The sequence below is a fragment of the Tauraco erythrolophus genome, chromosome 4, assembly GCF_009769465.1.
Source record: "Tauraco erythrolophus isolate bTauEry1 chromosome 4, bTauEry1.pri, whole genome shotgun sequence".
NCBI lineage: Eukaryota > Metazoa > Chordata > Aves > Musophagiformes > Musophagidae > Tauraco > Tauraco erythrolophus.
This window is the reverse complement of record NC_141468.1, coordinates 57605032-57625213: the sequence shown is the minus strand read 5'-3', so window position 1 is coordinate 57625213 and position 20182 is coordinate 57605032. Positions and strand designations below refer to the sequence as shown.

The 20182-nt window shown below is 43.3% G+C and overlaps 1 protein-coding gene across 1 annotated transcript in view; it reads left to right on the top strand.

Moving 5' to 3' along the window:
* PLBD1 (phospholipase B domain containing 1) overlaps positions 1–20182 on the top strand; it is a 42232-nt gene that overhangs the window by 21772 nt on the left and 278 nt on the right. The window contains exons 5-10 of the mRNA XM_086610120.1: positions 2915–3079; positions 4246–4390; positions 11590–11790; positions 11902–12042; positions 17274–17459; positions 18597–18703. Of these exons, the coding sequence (XP_086466246.1) occupies positions 2915–3079; positions 4246–4390; positions 11590–11790; positions 11902–12042; positions 17274–17459; positions 18597–18703 (945 nt within the window). The remainder of the gene's footprint in view (positions 1–2914; positions 3080–4245; positions 4391–11589; positions 11791–11901; positions 12043–17273; positions 17460–18596; positions 18704–20182) is intronic.

Sequence of the window (20182 nt, the reverse complement as noted above, 5' to 3'; positions counted from 1 at the left end):
TCAAAGAACATTAAGCCTTTTTCATCTGCCTAATGCTGCGCCAACGCTGTGATTAATCTTGGGCTTGTCTATACAGGGAAATTACTCTTGAATAAGGAGGTGTCAGAGTTTTAAGTAGTACAATGATTCTAGGATAGCTCTCTATTTGTATTTCCTTATTTTGTATTGAGAATACTCATGCATGGGGAAGTTACTGGAAAACAATTGTTACAGAATAAAGTCTGTTTCAATAACTCATGTAGACAAGCCTTTAAGGTTGGTTCTCTCCTATCTGCTCCCCTTTCTAAGTTTATTTCTCCTTACAGCTGATGTAACTCAAACTCAATTTGATTTTTTTTTTTTTTTTTTTTCCTTTTTGCTATTCGGGATGGTACCCTAGAGGAGGAGCCACACATTCTAGCAAAAGGACTTTTTGTCTTGTCATGGCTGTACCATCTCTTCACTTGTCAATTTAGCTCATTCATTCATTCTTCTTCAGGATGTAAACATGCTTGCAAGGAGTTTTCTTGACTTTGCTGCATGACATGGGAGAAGGTGATTGAAAAAGCTTTGTAATAATGCCCTATATTGTGCACTTGTTATGATGCACACCTTTTTTGGTCTAATTCTTGCTGATGGATACTGATTAACTCCTCCCAGAGGAGACTTCTCCACGTATCCTGGAAATTGGCTGTAGTAATTCTGGAACAGAGGCTCTCAGCCTTGTGGCAGATGCCTCGGGCACGCCTGAACTTCCCAGATTTGTCCTGTATTGCAGATGCCCAAGTCTTCTATTTCAGTGCACTGTTTTACTGAGACTTCAGAGGAGCTCTATGCACTGTGCTTGTGTGATGTCACTGAGCATCACACAATCTTAAACACAAAGCTATGTTTATCCAAGCAGAGCGATGAGTTCTTGGAAATAAACTGGAACAAAATTTGCTTACCCCTAAAAAGGGGAATGATACCAGAACCCTAGTGAGTACTTAACGACCTAGTTCCTCTTTTACTTCTCTGATATTTTGGCTGGCTTTGGGAGCTGGCAGCCTAGTCTTACCCAGTGGAGCCCTAGGAATTTACACAACCTTTGTGTCATTTGAGTGGGTCTTTCCTCCTTCTCTTTGGCTGCCTTTCTGTGTGTATAGTTCTGATAGTTTCCTTGCTTGGCACCTTTCTTCTAGCTTGAATGGACTTCTGAGTTGTTACTGAATTTTTGACTTGAAATGACTCTAAGATAGCACAAAAATGTGAAACTTACTTTTAAAAATACACAGGCAATTCCAGCTGATGCTGCAGCAGTATCTGTAGCTACCTGTAGATGTTGCAGTGAAGGCAGGTTTTATGGAGGAGACTGTGTACTTGCCAAATGGATGGCAAGTACAGTTAAAATGTCCTAGGGCTGGTTGAGCATTCTCATCTGCAATCCTCTTTGCTCCCCACCTGGTGGTACTGTACAGTAATACCTGTGTAAATTGCACATTGAAAAACAGCTTCTCCTGGTTGTGTGGTAGACTTGCAGACCTTTAAGTGCAGCTGGATGGGGAAAAATTATGCTGAAACAGTGCAAGTCTCTCTGTATGGATTCCACTGAGATAGCGGCTGTTGGGGCCTGTTTGTAAATGATTGATACCACTGAGGTGCTTAAAACAATCCAAGATACATCTCTTGATGTTTATCCATTGCGGCCTTTGTTGCTCCCTGTTTGGGTCCTTACAGCAAAAACATGATGACCTCAAGCAATGTAACATATATGAAAGTTTGCTTTGGAATTCTTCAGCAAAATATGGCTGCTGTTAGGGCCTTCTGTGATACATGATTTTAATTGTGAGAATGTCTTATTTCTCCCACTTGTCTTGGTAAGCATTGTGGGAAGGTTTAATTCCTTCTCCTGGGATATATAGACTGGATTTTACATTATTTTTGGTTAACCTGTTGGTTATTCTCTCTGCCAGAACTGCAGATAGATAATACAGAAGTCAGCCTTCTGAATAAAAAGTAAATGGATTTGGCGCTGTTTATGTTTTCCGTGTCCTCGTCTCCCCTTTATTGGGGTTTGTAGAGAGGTCAGATACATGGTTTAATAAGTCGTTTATATCGCAAGCAATGTGTTTCTTTGCTATATGATTGTCCCATTCTAAGATTACTATTCATAGCCTACAGTGATGTGTGTTTTGACTTCTTTTCCTTAAGCCTTGCCTTAACTGAAGGTATGGTGCAAGAAAGAACAGGAAAGATTTACAAAGCGGTCTTTGGAGGTTGTAGTTAGACCACTGTTAAGCTCTCATTTTTGAGAGCAAATTAAGAGAAGGTTCTGAGGAGCATGTTGCACAACGAGCTGTGTGTAGTTAACTGTGGCTAGCTCTAACCATAAGGGGTTTTTGCAAGCGTGTGGCATAGTGGAGTGCTTTTTGACTGACTTCCTCTCTTCAGCTAGTTCCATAGTTGATTAGTATTGTTAACGTGTCTTGCTTCTCTCATTTGTTTCCTCCTCCTCAGTCCTGAGGATGTATTAAATCACAGTCTTCATAAAAATCAAAAAATTCCCAGAAGTGTTTGTTAGTGTAAGGCTCTTCAAAAGCATCTAGATAAACAAAAAATTTGAAATCTTACTATTACCCTAGTGTAACAGTAACAGCAGACTGATTGGTATTCTGTTTGCAAAGACACGTGAAAGTTTCCTAAGTTATTGCTAACATCTCCTTTTTTCCTCAGAAATGTTAGCATTGGTAATGCCGCTACAAGGGTCAGACCTTTAAAGATACCTAGATGCCTAATTTGACACTGAGCTTGAGCATCTGGGCCTTGTGAGCAGGTATTTCATAATCTGTATAAGCTTCTTCTGAGAGCAACAGAAAAATTGTAACAGCTGAGACTGCCTTGATGCTTCTCTCTCTGAAACCACTTTTTGAGGTCTCTCTTTTCTCCCTTTCCTCAGCCACTGAGTGTCTTTGATGTCCAATTTCTGAATGCAGTTGGAGACCTGTTGGACCTCATTCCTGCGTTATTTGAGTATTCTACACGGAGTGTACAATGCAATGTGGAGGCAGGAAGCCATGGGAAATATCAGTGGGATATGGGTCATTGCTCTGCACTCATCAAGGTGAGCACCAAGAAATTAATCTCCAATGACTGTGTTGATTTGCAGCGTCATGAGTCCGCATTTCTGGAGTCCTCAGTGTTTAAGTTGTTTGTGCGTAAAGAGACACTTGTCAGTCAAGGTGCCTTTATGCAGTTGTCATTTGTGTTTCCATAGGATTCTGAGTCCAGTTTTACACACTGTGTTCAAGGGCGGGGAAACCAAAACAAACCCACAGAAATTGACAAGGAAAAGCTACTAGAATTACTAGTGAATGGGGAAGTACCATGGAAGGGAGACTGGAAGAGAGTAACTCGTTTCACCTAGCCAAGTGAAGTCTGAAAGGGGGTATTGTAAACGTCTATGAATACATTGGGCAAGTAAGCAGGGAGGAAGGAAAGAGATTTACTTAAACTAAAGAACAGTGCTAGCACAAGAACAAATGGGTGCAAGTGGCTGATGTTCTCTAAGTATTAACAGTGATTCTCTGGAATGGCTTCCCAGTGGGAGTAATGACAGAAAAAACACTTTTAAGATAAGTATCTGATACAACACGGTGACAATTAAATTTTTCAGTTAAAATTATCAAGTCAGCATATGGAGTCTCCATGTATCCCAGAACAATATTCACCTTAAATTGAGAAGCATTCATTCAGGTGTTTGCCTACAGCAAGAGGTTTTTGAGCTAACAACAAATCTTTGAACCAGGGAAATACTTTGAAAAGATGTTGTATCAATATATATTTACCTTTTCAAAATGAATTTACTTGCATTTGCTTCCATACTTAAAAGTCACGCAGAGGCATTTTCACAGAAAAGGCATGTTCTAAGTTAATGTTGAATATGGTTGCAGAGAGCTGATGTGAACGTATACGTACAAGTACTCAAGAGAAAATCGGGGAAACAAAACATACCATGTGATGCACGTGTCCTAAAAAACCCTAAGCTGTTTAATTTTGGAAAATAACAACTAATTATTTGAAAACAACATATGGGCAAGAATTATTTCCAGAGGTTTCAGAAATTCATTGTTAAGTACACATTTAAAAGCACAAGAATCTGCTCCTTCTAGAAAAATGCGATTAATCAAACTACTTAAAAGAAGTTGTTCTCCCAGTTTCTATCAAGTCCAAAACATGCAGAGTATAGTAGGGTCTGAAATTATTCATCTTTCTGCTTCTGTTTTCAAGGTTCTACCTGGATATGAGAATATATATTTTGCCCATTCCAGCTGGTTTACATATGCAGCCACACTGAGAATATATAAGCACTGGAATTTCAATATAGTTGATCCAGCCACTAGCACGAGCCGTGTCTCATTCAGCAGTTACCCAGGTACAGTCAAGAAACCCAAATCAACATAGATTCCCAAGGTAGCATGGACCATCTTACTGTCTTGCAGATGTCTTGTCTATAAAAAAGATAATACCTCAACAAGCACTGGCTTCAATCTACCTTAAAACTTTTACCCACTGAGAGGTCAAAATGTTGTCTTCAATTTTCTGGCTTGAACATGATGATGTTGTTGTCGTCCTTTGTTATTGCTTAATCACCTTCAGTGCTCTGAACAGTGCTAGTTAAATATTCCACCTCTGGCACAAACATGCTGCTTTGAATTCTGCTTGTGCAGTCTGCAGTCATCTCAACTGTTGAACTTCTCGCCCTGCTTCTAGCATTCACATGTTTGGTAATAGCAGTTTTGAACACTTCTGTTTACCACTGTGGCATGACTCCTGCTGTAATGGGATTATTAGAGAGTATAAAATGCTAGCTGTTTGTATTGACTTCTTTGGTGTTGGTTTAGCAAACCTTCAGTTGTTTGTTTGTTTGTTTTTCCCCCATGTCTTCCTCTTCCAGCTTCTCTATAAGCTGTTGCAGAGGGGAATATTTGTTTTATGCTTATTTCGTGTCTTAGTAATATAAGCAGCCAGAATATTTAAAATCTTCTTCAGGAAAATTAGACAGCGTATAATAATCTCAAGATTCCTGAAAGATTGTTAGAAATTGTCAGCAACTAATGTTTCAGTGGTAAAATATGTACTTTTGCTAGAGTAGCACCAAGAAATGTGAACATGAAAAACGAAAGCAAATCTAAAGAGTAAGCATTGTGTATGTTTTTAAAGGTGGAATTTCAAATTCAAAAATACCCAGACACTCAAGAATCTTCCTAAAGTGAAGTATGTGCCATAGGAGACTGTCTGATTCTGATAATATTTTGTTGGTTGATGATTTAAAAACGTGCTTTGTTGAATTACTGTGCTTGCCTTACTACAAAGGCAAGGGTCCTTCATGGCAGGCACTCCTGTGACTGGGAAACTGTATTGAAAAGCAGTTGCATTCATTTCATGTTGAAAATAATTATTTTTTTTTTTCTGTGAGATTGTGACCCTCCTCAGTGACCCTCAGGGATGCAGCATTTTCTGACAACTGAGATTTTTGCTTTGAGGAAGGAGTAGAAGTATTCTGGCAAATGCCTAAGCGTACAGCCTTTCAAGAGCTTGGGTTTCTCTCCGATTGACTTGGAGGAATTTCACTCGCTTGTTGCAAGGAATTTTGCCACGCCCGTGTAACCTGGTAGAAAGCCAAGGTTTCTGTCTGAGCTCTGTTCATCAGCTGAACGTACAGAAGGTTATTCTGGATCTCAGATCTCTCAGCAGAAATACCGTTGAGGATAGTACTGTCCTTCAGAAGAATGTGGCTGTTTCGCAACTGTTGCGTGTTATACTGTGCTGCAAATTCAAACTGGAGATCAGAATCAGCCATGCAGAGCATTTATTATTTTATTTCTAGTGAACGTCTATGGTGAAGTCTCTGGGATCCTTTTGTGGATTCCTGTATAAAGTGAAATACAAGTTGTATGTTTTGATGAGACTGATAAAGCTTGCTGTATGGGAGAATACCTGAAAATCAGCTACTACTATGCTGAAATGTTCAGGGTCTGTTCACTAGGGTACAAAATCCCAGTGCGCTTCCCTGTTGAGGTCTGAAGAGATGGCTCCTTTAAAAGCTTGCTTGTGCTGGGCAGGCTCTGACATAGTGATACGGCAAGGTGTACTTCTACCAGCAAAATGGAGTTAGAACTGTTGCAAAACATAGTTCTCATGGCTAGAGTGAAGTTCGAGAGACCTGTGGTATGCAAAGTGTTCTCACTGGCTGCTTAATTACAGGATACTATCACAAGTGCTAGACAAGCATGATCCATTCACTACGGCAGATTGCATTAGCTGTGGGTGTAGTGCACAAACTTGCAGTTTTCCAGGGGATGAGTAAGCTCTAAAGCACTGACCTGGTAATGATCTAGGGACATTCACACAGGAAGGAGCGAACTGCCAAATTCCTCTGCTCCATATTGTGGTGAGATGAAGCCTTACATTTTGAGGGCATCTGACTAAGGAATCTGCAAGTCCTGTCCACAGTTCAACTTGACAACTGTAACTTCTCCCTGGATGCAAGTTCCCTCTCTTGTTCTCTGTCCTAATAGGCACTAAGAACCAGTAAGAAAGGCCAAGCTAGTAAGCTCTGCTGAATAGTAACATGATCCTCAGGTACTTAGAAGGATTGACTTTTGGAGGAAACAGAGCATTAAAAAAGACAGGCCTTCAATGACTCTTAACTGAGTAATGAGAAGATTTCCATCATCCAGTAGATTGGATATGAAGTAAAACTCTTCTGCTGTCAATAAAGCTGTGTCAGAAAAGCGTCAAGGAGTTGTTTGCCTTCTCAGAAGGAATGTGCCAACTCCCTAATTTCTCCTGGGGTCGCAGAGTGAAATTGATGAGATTGTTTGTTTACTGAATTTCAAAAGACAGGCTACTGCACTGCAAAAATTGATATCTATTGTGACTCAAGGATCTAAGACTATTCACTTGATCATGATGCATGTCAGCGTGTGCGTTATGATAGAGCTAGAGGGCCTCGTGCTTCCTTGCTTCTGCCGTGACCAAGCAAGGTAGGAGGACAGGCAGGAACTGCAGAGTCCATCCTGGCTTCCCCAGCATCCCCACATTCTTGCCAGCATGCTTGTCACAGAAAAGCTGGACAGAAACTCTCTAACACAATTTGTAGTGTTACAAAGCAGGCATTACTTTATTGCAGTGCCAGGTGCACGGGGGATATCTCCACCTAACGTGCACACCCCCCCGGACAGAAACTTAGTTATACACGATGATTATTCATATTCATAACATCTTTACATATTTATTGTTATTCTCTTAAACAATTGGTTAATTTTCTCTCACTTTACATGTAAATTACTTTGAATGCTCAGTCCTCTTCCTCCGCCCCTTTCTTTTGGGTCTGGGGTATGTTTAGGGCAGGTGGTCCATGAGTCAGTGGTCACAATCTCCCCCTGCCGGAATTACCTTTCCCCCAGGTCACTGCTGTGCATGCTCACAATTCAGAAAAACATGATAGCACAGTTTATACTTTTTTTGGGATGTTCCCTTCAAGGACAGCCAGTTCTTGATAAAGAGTTTCCCTCCTAATCACTTCTGGCAGCTTCAACGACAGTCATCTTATGTTCTTTTAGGTATGTGCAAACAGCCTACTAAACCCTTCATGAAATTCTTATCCGAAAATGAACAGGTTAAAATTTTTGTATAACGTGCTCAAATGTCCACTGTTACAGCATGTCATCTCTTTGCTGCTTTGTCCCTTTCAGAGCGACAGTCAAGTAGAAATGAGTGGTAGTAGTAATCTCTGCTTTTTCTGAATGATTTAGCCACTTGCTGCTTTGGTTCCACACTGATCCGATTAGGATCTTGAACTCTGCTCATAGTCTTAGCGTTCTCTTCCATTGAAAGCATCTGTGCAGAGCTGCATGCAGGACAGCTCTGTGAACCTCTGGGAAGGAGGAATGTCTCTGAGCTGAATGCTTGGGCACCCCTGGCTTCAGTGTCTTGTTCAAGTTCTGGACACAAGTACTTAATGTGGTTGGTGAATCTAAGCACAGCAGAGAGAACTTAAATTGTACAGATATGTTACAGTTGCTCACGAATGGTGAGTGAAGGTGTGCTCATTTGGAGGAGACAAGCAGTGCGATGACAGAGACTAGGTAGGCGCTGTGTTTTGCAGGACGTACCTAGTAAAAGATCAGAGAGAAAGCCCCCTTCCTCCCTCCGCCGCTATGCAGTCGCTGCTCTACTCTGCCTAGGTGAGGCACTCAGAAAAATGAGCCCAGTTAACTGATGAAATTTGCAGTTTTCCTTGGACAGCAGCTCCCAAGATTTCCATCCATTTGGATGGACCTCTTCTTGAACAGTTAGATTTTAACTCCATTTAAGAAAGGGATTCTACCATTTGGACCCAAGCTCTCTGGTTTGTGTAGTGACCTACTTTTTCTGGGCTGAGCCACAGTCTTGTTAAGTATATTACTCTGATTTTAGCTGTTTAAGCAAAACAGTTGAGAAGAACTTCACTGCCACCTTTGCTCCTCTGGTCTGCTTGCTTCAGTCTGTGACATGGGAACAAGATGGTACAAGTTGTCTTGATGGGTGGCTATACGTGTGCTGCTAAGGCAGGAGAGCGAAGTTGTGTCCCTTGCTCTGAAGTACTCTGGTGTTAGCACAGGATCAGAAAGTGCAGCATTATTCTTCCCCACAGCTGAGCAAGACCTAGGAAGAACAAAACATGGAAAGGGCAGTAGCCCTTGTATTCATGGGACCAGCTTGCTCATGAGGTATTGCCAGATCATTTCTTGCTTCCCTGCTCCCTCCAACATCTGTCTGAAACCATGAGGGGAGCAGAGGAAAGCATCAGATGCACTTTGGAGATGACAGACCAGAGCTATAGTATGGGATGCGCTATTTCTTAGTGCCTGGGAGAGGTCTGCAAGTGGAAGGCAGCTGGTGGGAGTTCAGTCTTGGCATGAGAAGCAGCTGCTGATGGTATTAAGAAAGCTAATCCAGAGCAGACATCTCCTTTCCCATTGTCAAGTGTGTTTATAGCCCAGAGCATCAAGCAACTCAGCTGGGAGCTACTCCCATCTCTGTGAGGTCATGGGTAGACCTCATGTTTCTGACTTTCAGCCTGTAATACTGACCCTTTCTGTACTTGAATGAACACAACGACCTTTAAAAACACTAAAAAAGGTGATGCTGTCTGGTTCAGAAAGCAGCAGCCTATCTCTTTAGGAACAATAGCTGCCAGAAGGGTGCTACCCCAAACATACTCTTTGGTGTGCTGGCTCTCTAGGATATGCTGTGACTTGGATTTCAAAAAATATTTTGCTTTGCTTGGCAGATTAATACTGTCATCATGAAAGAAACTCCAGACTCTGGAAACTTTAGTTTGCCAGTGGTGATGGAAACTGAATCTAAATGTCTCAGACCCAAAAGATGCAATCAGGAGTGCTTTTGCTTGTTTCTGTGTAGGAAGAGTCAGGTTCACTGGAGGAGATGGGAGAAAAAGAAAAAAACTTGATTGAGAGTTGCTGATAAAAACGGGGGATGGGTTTACAGATAAAATAGGTGAACTGTACAGTGAGATAACAGTTGACATAAAAGGCATTTTCAGTTACAACAGAGGAGTGACACAACAGGACGTCAAATATCTGCTGATATTTCTAGGCTTCACTCAGGTTTTATTTTTGTGGATGTCTTTTGCTCCGGGTAAACCTGTTGTATGTGTTTTAACTTCCCTTTGTTTCAGGTGTGCCTATGCCTTGAGTCAAGTGGTATATGTTGTCTCAGAATAATTAGGCTAGTAATGGTGTATCATGGAGGGCACACTGTGTTATAAAACATTTCAGAATAAAACTTGGTAAATACTAAGGCCCAGAACCAAATCCCCTTGTTTTCAGTTTAGCTGAACTGTGCCATGTATTTGAATTACAGAGTTCAAACTTCAGTTAATTCAGCATCATTCCTATGTTGACACTTGCTTTGAGTTGAATTTTTCTGGTTTATCTCAGCTGTTGATTGAAAAAGAAGGAAAAACTATGTGATTTATTTTGAAGTAGGGCACTTGGCATTGACATGCACATGGGAATTGGCATTCAATTCGAATCACAGTTGTTTAACAATTTCACTTCTTGTCTCTGCTTGGGCAAGCACTCCACTTACTACACAACACTTTATTGCTGGAGTATCCCATGTCTTTGTATAAAGTAGACTGGCAGAACCAGGTTTAGAGTGTTTCTCTTCTCCTTACTTATTTGAGGGAGAACTCTGCTGTTGATGTACATAATTTATTGACACTCTTTTTCTGTCTCCAAGAATAAAATACTAGGAACCACAAGTTGCCAGAGTGCTCTGCCAGTTCTGTACTGAGTTCTATTTTTAGAGAACAGGTGACCACAAAGTGTATTTTCCTGGATCTGTTCTGATTTGAGGACTTGAGACTTTAACGAAATCTTGCTGAAATGGAGCCCTTAAGCATTACTTCTGCTTGAAGGAGGTCTGCCCAGATGACAGCCCAGGAACAGGAGGCAGAGCTGAGTCATCTTTCTGTCTGTCCCAGGTTGCTGACCTTTGTTTGCAGTGTGTTACTAAAGCTTGCTGTAGAAGATTTCATAGTGGAACTCAACTATTACACTGTTGCACAGCATTTTAGCATTTGGTACTCTTTCAAGAATGATACTATTAAGAAGTCATTAGCAAGAGACCTGGTTGTGGATGACTTCCCCATCAGGAGCTCAGTTAACAACCTTTCTTCCTCAAACTGGCAGCCCTTTATCTGCTGGGTAATCTCAAATTCAAGTTGCTTCTGCTTTGTAAGTAGTTACCATGCCTCCATGGCATTATAGCTGACCTTTGCAGCTCTGGGTACCCTCTCCTGGTGTGGGATCTGCAACTGAACCTAGTATTTCTGTTGGCATGTAACCTGGAAGGGAGTCCTCCCCAGAGATCCATCACTGTGTTAAGTTGCAGGGCTGATAGGCATGAAAAAACCAATAACAACATGTCAGAAAGAGGAGTAGATAAAACTTTCATATACGGGATGTGATTTAAGATTTAAGAGTTACCCATTTCTTGGAGATGCTTTTAAGACTGGAAAAGATTAAACTAGAAGGAAGACTTTTCTGCTTGGTTTGATTTAGTCCAGAAGGGATTAATTTAAAGAAATGCTTGTTGTCCTTACAGAATAAAAATCTAAAGCTGAAACTGGGTGATGAAAATCTCTGCGGAGTTTGTACTTTTGTTTTGGTTTTCTTTGTTATTTTTTTTTTTAAGGAATTTCTTTGTTATGAACAAACATTCACTAGGCATTTACACTATGTAATCCTCAGCATAAGAATAAGACATAACTTGACATGTGAAGGAGAAACTTCCAAGGCTGGGATGCAAACATGAAGCAAATGCTCTAGACAAAGAATTAGGTTGCGTGTTGAAAGCATGACAAATGAGAAACTGCTGACAGGTGGGCTTAAAGCACTTGCAGAAATTGCCACCTCATGTTTAATATTTGTATAGTTTGATTTCAAACACACACACGTTGAGTCATTCATATCCTCTTGGCTTGTTTCTCTTTTTTTTTGTTCTATGCATATATCAAAGATTCACGAAGATAACATATTTGTATTGTTGCTGTTTAAGGCTTTTTGGTGTCCTTGGATGACTTTTACATACTAGGCAGTGGCTTGGTAATGTTGCAGACTACCAACAGTGTGTTCAACCAAACTCTCCTTAAGCAAGTGGTGCCTGAATCCCTGTTAGCTTGGCAGAGGGTCCGCATTGCTAACATGATGGCAGATGGTGGAAAAACTTGGGCAGAAACTTTCTCAAAGTGCAACTCCGGTAAGTACACTTTCATATGAATCTTAGAAAAAGGATGTGTTCCCTTTCCCCCTTGTACCCTTTTTCTTACCCAGGCAGGTCACGTAAGTGTCTCTTTGCTCTCATACCTAGGGACCTACAACAATCAGTATATGGTGCTGGACCTGAAGAAGGTCAAGCTGCAGAAGAGCATTGATGAAGGTGCATTGTACATTGTTGAGCAGATCCCAACCCTTGTGGAGTATTCTGATCAAACAAATGTTCTCCGGAAAGGTAATAGCTCCTATAGTAGTCACTGGCTTAGGAAAGCCATCTCTTCGTGCCAGCTGGTGGAGAATTGTGCTTTGTACCTGGGAAAGGTTTACTGAACACCAGTGCTGAGTTTCAAGTTAGATACCTTTATGTGAGCATCCCTCAGTTCCTATAGGTCTGTTAACGTTGCATTCCTTTCTCCTGTATGCTGTGGCACAAATGTAAGCATCTGTGTTGCTTAGAAGCAGAGGAGGGAAAAGTAGACTTTACCTCTGTCTTTCTGTCTGTCTTTTTCTTGCTTTTTTTTTTTTCTGGTATTATTTTGCTCTGCCTTAGAGACCCATGAAGAAAAACGTGAGGTCTATTTGAAGTAGTACTGAATAACTGTGATGCTGTGAGCTACCTGAAGTGTTTGATGAGCGAGTCACCCTACGAGGAGATGAGCTTTTAAATATGAGACATTCTCTGGTAGATTCAGCTCCTGAACTTTTCTGGAGCTCTGTTATCTGATAAGTATTTGCTGTTTTAAAGATTCCTTCATCCTCCAGCAAGACCAGCAACAAGTTGATGGAAAACAAACAAACAAAAATACAGGTGAAGCAAAACACTCACTGTCGAGTTTCATTCACAAGTGTTCTCTAGACACTTTATGTCAGCATCCAAAAGCCTGAGCTCATTCCAAAAATTTAAGTGTATGTCTGGCGCTTTGTGCTCCCTCCTCTAATCACATGCTCAGAAGGGGAATTGATTAATTGCTCTCTATCATCAAAATGACTGGAAATGTCCTTGTGTTAGCAGCTGGGCTTGTTTCCCTTTGGAATTTTAACTTGTGTCTGGCTCCTTGGAAAGTTCTGGCTTATTTTAGGTATTACCAGAATGACAATGTGGCTTTATGAGGTATTTCTTATTGATAATTTGGAAAAATCCCATATCTTTCCTTTATGCTTCTCTGGTTCCTTTATCTGTTGAAGATATGACAGTAGGCAGTTGCACCTTATCTTCCAACATTTGTGTGTACTTCGGATGGTGGAATGTATCAGGCTCCCTTGTGCTGTGTTGTGGATTGTGGTGGAGACAAAAAAAAGCTAATGGAGACCTCTGTAGCTGGTGCTTGAAGCAAGGCAGCCATGTCATGGCAGTGCTGCACCTGTGGAGAGGCCAAGTTTAGAGGGTTCCCCGAGTTCCTTTTCAGCAGTGACTTGAGAGAGCTGCTGTGTGGGATTCCCTGTAGGACTGAGCCCAACCCCTGGGCTTGGGCACACAGCGACCATTAATTTCCTCCTAGGGGATCTGTGGCTGCTCTGTTCTGGAAGGCTGGCAGCAGGAATTAGAAATTACTTATTATTTTACATTTACAGTATGGCTTTTCCCAGGTATCTAAATGCACCTTGTGCGTATCGGGTAATGCCGCAGTCAGTCTCTGGTAGTTTAAAGATCAGAAGGACAGCCCTCAGCACACAGGGTGGGCTAAGCACTGCAGAAGTACTGCCTCAGAGAGCTCAGCTGCTGTGTGCCAGCACTGTTCCTGTAAGCAGCGGATTTAGACTCCTCCATGCCATGCAGGACACCAGACAATTTCCATGGAGACCCCTGCCCTGTTTCCTGGTGCTTGGAGCAGACCAGGTGAAGGAAGTTTGCCTTTTTCAAGTGCAGTGCTGGCTGTAGAGTAGCTGACCCTGGCACACTCCATAATTGCCTTCTAGCTGGTATCCAAAGATACTGCACTTGTGACACTCTGGCCTGGTCAGAGTGAGTTTGTACCAGCCCTGGCTTTTTAAGTCTCTTCCAAGCATAAACCTAGAGACAAAAGAGAATGAGAATTGAGTTCTCAGGTGAACAAAAGCAGGCATTGCTGTAGTAAGCTCTGTATCTGAGGAGAAAGGAAGCATTGTCTTATACGGGTTTGAAAAGGGAAAGATTTTAATTTTTTTTATGGCTCTGTCAGCTTGTTTCATAGTCCAGTGCAGGTGAATTCTAAAACCCAGGAATCACTTATGTTGCCCTTTCCAGGCAAAGATGTCAAGGTGCTTTCTGTGTATTGACACTGAAAACTCAGGAATCCTTTAGAGGAGGTGGGAGAAAGCAATACTGTCTCTATAGGGATAGGGCACAGCAGTGGGCTGCAGTTCACGTTTGCTGATGAGTGAGTAATGCATCCGTTTTAGCATCAAAAACATCACATTAGATCAGAACCTTGGATCTCAGTCTCTTCCATTACCTCTCAATATTACTGAGATCTCATCCTCTAAAGGGCAGAGGAGGAAGGCATCTTGTTTCAAAGGATTTTTGCTGCTTTTGTGTTGTCCTCTTCACTCCCCTTTCAACCTTACACCATCTCTGACCTGTTTTTGTCACTGTTCACCCTGCCAGGCCTCAGAGGCAGGTTTTACTGGCTTAGAGCCGCCCTCTGGTAAAGCTTCCCTCAGGTTGGGTGCTGAACTGCCTGCCTGGGATTTGCAGTCTTGCAGAGCCTGAGACACAGAAGAGCTCTTTCTGGAAGAGAACTTCAAATAGCTTCCTCTGTTTTAGCAATTAAACAAAAAGTTTTTCCAGGTGGGAGAAGGAGGTAATTTGTGTGCACTGTGTCCATGTGAGGTAATAGCACCTCCTGGTTTGGAAGCTGATGTATCTGTATCCTCCAGCCTGCGTCATCAGAGGCTGGCAAGCATGCTTGTTTCTGGAGGATGCCTGTGTTACAACACAACATGTACACAACCTGTTTCCTTCAGGTAGGCTCTAGGTCACGTAAGCAAATGCCAGCAGACAGGGTATTGTGTCTCTGTGACATGCTTGGCAGAACCCAAGCTGGTAAGGCCTCTGATACCTGAAAAGGAAATTAAACTTTCCAAGACTCGTTTTGGAGTTTTAGAAAGCAGGCATTCTTTATTGCAGCACTGCGTGCATGGGGGATATCTCCTCCTAGCGTGCACAGCCGGCTTCTGGACAGCAAACTAGTTATACACTACAATCATGTGCATCATTCATAACATATTTACATATTCTTAAACAATTGGTTAATTTTCTCTTGCTTTACATGTAAATTACTTCGCATGCTCAGTTCTCTTCCTCCACCCCTTTCTTTTGGGTCTGGGGTGTATTTAGAGTAGGTGGTCCGTGAGTCGGTGGTTGCAATCTCCCCCTGTCGGAATTACCTTTTCCCTAAGTCACTGCATGTTCACAGTTTAGAAAAACATGATAACAAAGTTTATGCAGTTTCTGGGATGTTTCCTCCAAGGGCAGACAGTTCTTGATCAAGAGTCTCCGTTTAATCACTCCTGACAGCTTCAAGGATGGTCATCTTGTTAGTTTCTTTAGGTACGCGTAAATCACCTACTGCCGACTAAACCCTTCATGAAACTCTTACACAAGAACTTTAACCCCTTTATTGTTGGGTAACACCTCCACTCAGTTCCCGTGCTTACGCTGTCTGCGTGTCTGTCCTTCAGGAGGTTTGGTTTTTATCTATGTGTATCGCTCCCAGTGAGTCCCAGTTGATTATCTTCAGCATCTTACAGCCAGAATCCTCACGTTGTGCTGGGCTCATGTTAATACACGGGACACTGCATTTGCCAGCCTGTAGACAGTAAATCTCTAAGCCAAATCCTGGTGTGTGTCATTTGAGAAGCAATGCTCACTACTGACAACAGGAAGGCTAGTGCTTTGGAGAGAAGCTGCAAGTGTGCTGCTCTTGGGACTTGCTCATGGTACATATGCTCTGCCTAAACAGTCCTTGGTGTCTGTCTTGAAAAACAAACAAACAAACAAAAACAAAAAAAAAAAAACACCCCACAAACCAAAAAAAACACAAACATTATGTTACAGGTATCTATTTATTTCTTCCAGGACTTGCTCTACTCAGATCCTGACCTGGATGGTCTCTGGGCTCTTTACAAGCTTTTTGGCTTCCTAGACTAGTCTTGTTTCAGGCAGTTGTATGTCACCTACCTAAAACTCTCTGGAGTTCTGGGTGGTAACCCTGCTCTTTAGAGTTAACAAAAGTGCAGGATTCACACTTGCTCTTGTAAAAGTTAGGGCAGGGCTCTGCTCTGCTGGTCGATCACTTCTTAACCCTCAAAGGCAGATACTGGCAAACATACAGCTATCCCCCCATCTTTCCTTATCACTGTGTGCAACGACAGCTTTCCAACCACCACTGCACAAAGTGCGCGTGTGTTTGTAGGGGGGGGTGTGTGTGTGTTAAAAAAATAAGTAATTTGAGTGGTACAGCAATAGGAGCAGCTCGAGCTGGGTGCCTCTGGAGAGGGACTCTGAACAAAGAAATCCCTGGGCTTTCATACCCTTACAGTTTATGCACCTGTTCTTCATGTGCTGTTCACCTTGCACACGCCTCTTGGTCCAGTGGTAATTTTTGGTCTGAGGTCTTCTTTCTTCCTTATTGGATTCTTTCTCTGGCTCCAGGCGGGCTGTCAGCTGTTTCTTACCTGGATAAGTTGCAGCTTCTGCTGACAGTCGTGGCCCCCTTGTCTTCCATTTTTCACTGGTCTCAGGACCTTTGCTCACATAACTAGGCAACAGTTCAAAATAAGTTCAACTTTCCTAGGTGAAAGCTGAGACCGTGCAGCCTAAGGCTTCAGCAAATGTAGCTGCTAATGCTGAACAAGGTTATTAATCCTAACAATTCTTAACAGTGCTAAGCAAGACTATTCAGACAAAAGAAGAACACAGACAAAGAGTTCGTTTAACCACACTTAATCTGCGACATGCCTCCTGTTCACCCCTGTAAGCTGTCTGGTCTGTGTGTGTGTCTGTCTGTCCCTGACATCTCAACACGATGTATTACTCTGCCTTGGTGAGATGCGAAGTGGGATGGAAAAGGGAGTGACTTCAAGCCTCTTGCTGGGAAGTTTGGTGGGCATAAATGATCTTACGCTTCTCTGAGGTTGAGCAGAGAAACCTCTGCAGGAGGGCTGTGGCTGCTCTGTGTATTCATCTCAAGTCTCCTGCAAGTCTGATCTCAGCTGTTTTGCAGGATGAGTCCTCAGGGTGGAAGTCTGGGGGCGGGTTGCCTGGGTACAGTCTCCAGTGGTGTTATACTGGGAGTCAACCCTGGTCATGCCAGCGACTGTTGCGTTATTTTCTTGTGTTCAGACCAGTTTGACATGTTGTTCCTCGACATGCTGTTAAGTCAATGCAGCGTGGAAAATGGTTTATTTTTCTTTTTTGATATAAGCAAGAGCGTTCAGCATTTCTAAGTGATGAACAGATCGGGTTTTGTCTTTTGTCTCTGGCAGGTTACTGGCCTTCGTACAATATCCCTTTCCATGAAAAGATTTACAATCTCAGTGGGTATGCGGCATACGTTGAGAAGTATGGCATGGATTTCTCCTACGAGCTTGCTCCGAGAGCAAAAATCTTCCGTCGAGACCAGGGCAAGGTGACCAACCTGGAAAGCATGAAGTACATCATGAGATACAACAGTAAGACACGTGTTTATGGACTGTGGAGCTGATCTTAATAAAGCAGTGTTACTTTTATTTCTTGAATTATAGTGGGAAGCTGCAGCGTCACATAGAGATCAGAGTTATATTACCCTAGGTGCAGTGTACACACAAAGCAAAAAGATAACACAAGCTTACTCTTGAGGTAGGAAACAGGCTAAAATTACTCTAATAGGAACAACACTGGGTTTCTTCTAGAACAAGAGCCCTTGGGCTTGCTGTTTGACATTTCCAGAGAGCTTCTGACACTCCAAGAGACTCTGGACTGCTGTTACCTAACACATCTATGGCCTGTCAATCTTGAAAATGTTAAATCCTAAGGAAGAATTAGGTCAGATCAGACCAGAGAATTTAGTGTTAAACTTTAGGTCTTTTTTGCCCCTGTTCAGGCAAATGATCTTCGGTAGGTAATGCTCTGCTTTTCCCTGACAGGTTTCTTCTTAAGTGGATTAAAACCAGCATAATTAACTTCTGGCTATGCCCATCTCTTAAGTACAGATAGCTTTAGATTCTGTATTTTTATTCCCAATTATAGGGAGCACACTGATTACTGGGCTTTGGGATTGGGAGGCCTCTCCCAGGGTGGGGTATCGCTACTGTTTGGGCTGTGACCAGCAGTATGCTCATAGACGTTTAGCCTTGTCCACCTTCTCCTCCAAGCTTGCAGCTACTACAATGGGTGTTCAGAGGCTTTGCTCTTTGCCACTTTAGTCCAGAACAGGAAAACAAAGGCTTTCACTGCTGCACTTTTCCTTCCCTTCTGCCCCCCGCTTCCCTTTCTCTTCTGCTTTTCTCTCCTGACAAAGTTCCTGCAAACTTTCATCATGTGGAGTTGCAGATGCTTGTGGTTGGAGGTTGGCAGTGCTGCCCCTGGGATGCAGAAATAGCTCCATGGATTTGGATACAGAGCTTGTCTACTTAATGTCCTGTCTCGAGCACTGACTTCTAGCTCATACCTGAGGAGAAGCATGAGAGTGATGTGATAGACCTGTGTTTCTGCCAGCATGCTTACCCAGCTTTTAGTGGCTCAGGCACTTTGCATCAGCTTTTTGTGAGGGGACTAACTTGTCCTTTCCTTCCTTCCTTCCCTCCCTCCCCCATCTCACTCCTCCCCAGACTACCAGCGTGATCCTTACGCAGAACACAATCCTTGCAACACCATTTGCTGCCGGGAAGACCTGAATCCTTCTTTTCCAGTGCCTGCAGGCTGCTATGACTCCAAGGTAAATCGCCTCAATTTCATTATCTGCTGAATGCTTGCTGCAGCCTGTTTGTGCTCTTATCAGACCTGTAGCATGTTTTCCTGCACTAGGGCAGGCATGGCCAGGCCTGTCTGTTCCCTTTTTTCATGCTGTCCCAGTGCTTGGGCAGATCCTGTGGTGGTAACTCTGTGCAGAGTCCTCTCTCCTGTCCCTGACACCAGTCCTGGCACAGCGGCAGAGGGCAGGGGATGTAGGGGGAAGTGTGCAAAAGAGTTTTGTCCATGGGAACTTGTGGTGTGTAGGGGTTCGACCCCAAAGCCTGACAGCAGGGAGAGGCCTAAGAGAAGAGTGAAATGGGTTTTCACATCAGTCGGGGAAGGTGACTGTTGCACAGCCTCAGCCTCCTGCTCATGGGGACTGTGTGGGTGCCTCCCTAGGGCCCACAGGAATGTGTTTTCAGCCTCATTTTAGCTTTACCTTTACAACAGCCTGGCTTTCTGGTGAGTCACCCTGCTCCAGGGCTCCACCTCTCTGCGAAACTGCTTTGAGCAAAGTTCTATAAAGATCACCTGGCTTTCTGGGGAAATCTGGAAAAATCCTTAGACTCAGTGTCCTGGAGGAAGCAGCAGTTTTTCTAGGCAGCTTGTACAGTATTTTCACGGTGAGCGGCAATACCTGAGTAAGCAGCTGCCCAGCCTGGTGTGCTGGGAGGTCCTAGGGTGCTTTATCCCATGGGGACCAGCCTGCTGCGTTTCTGGATGATGAGTTTGGCTGCTAGGAGGGGCCCTGCGGAGGCTGTTTTGGCATTGCCAGTGCTGTGTGTCCACTCAGCTCGCACAAGCCCAGGCCAGCGGCCTGCTGGAGGAGCCCATAGGAGCTCCTAGAAGTGGTTATTACAAGATTTAATCCAGAAAAATGCTGTGTAGAGGTGTCGGGTAAGGGAGCAGGCCAGTGCATTCTGGTTGCGATGCCTTTGCCAGCAGTTAGGCAAAGGGAATGGGCTGGGCTGGGGGAGTACAGGGGACCTAAGAGAGGCATTGAGAGAAATAGCCCAGAGCAGAAGCAAAACCTGGCAGTGAAGCTAATGCCAATCTATTGTAAACAATAAAGGCCTCTGAGTTTGGGAAGATGGAGCAGGATGGGGAGATAATGACAGAACAGGGCAGGGTCTGGGCAGCAGCATTAACTCTGTGCTGCCTTTGTCCTTTGCTAAGTTACCCTGACAGTGCTGGAGGGAACAGCTTAACACACAGCAGAGTTTAGGTCAGACCCTCCAGGCTGCCTGTGGCAGATCCAGCTCTTTTGGAGACACCGAAACCCAGAGAGAATTGTCCTGAGGGCAGATGTGCTGCCTCTCTCACCCTGGCTGGTGCAAGGGCTAGAGGGCAGTGTGGGCTTGTGCTTTGCTACTGCCCTTCAGCGCTGGCAGTTCTGTGGCCGAAGGTGCCCCTGTGCAGGGTAGGAATGCTGCCTGATCAGCATCTGTTTCCCCTTGCTCAC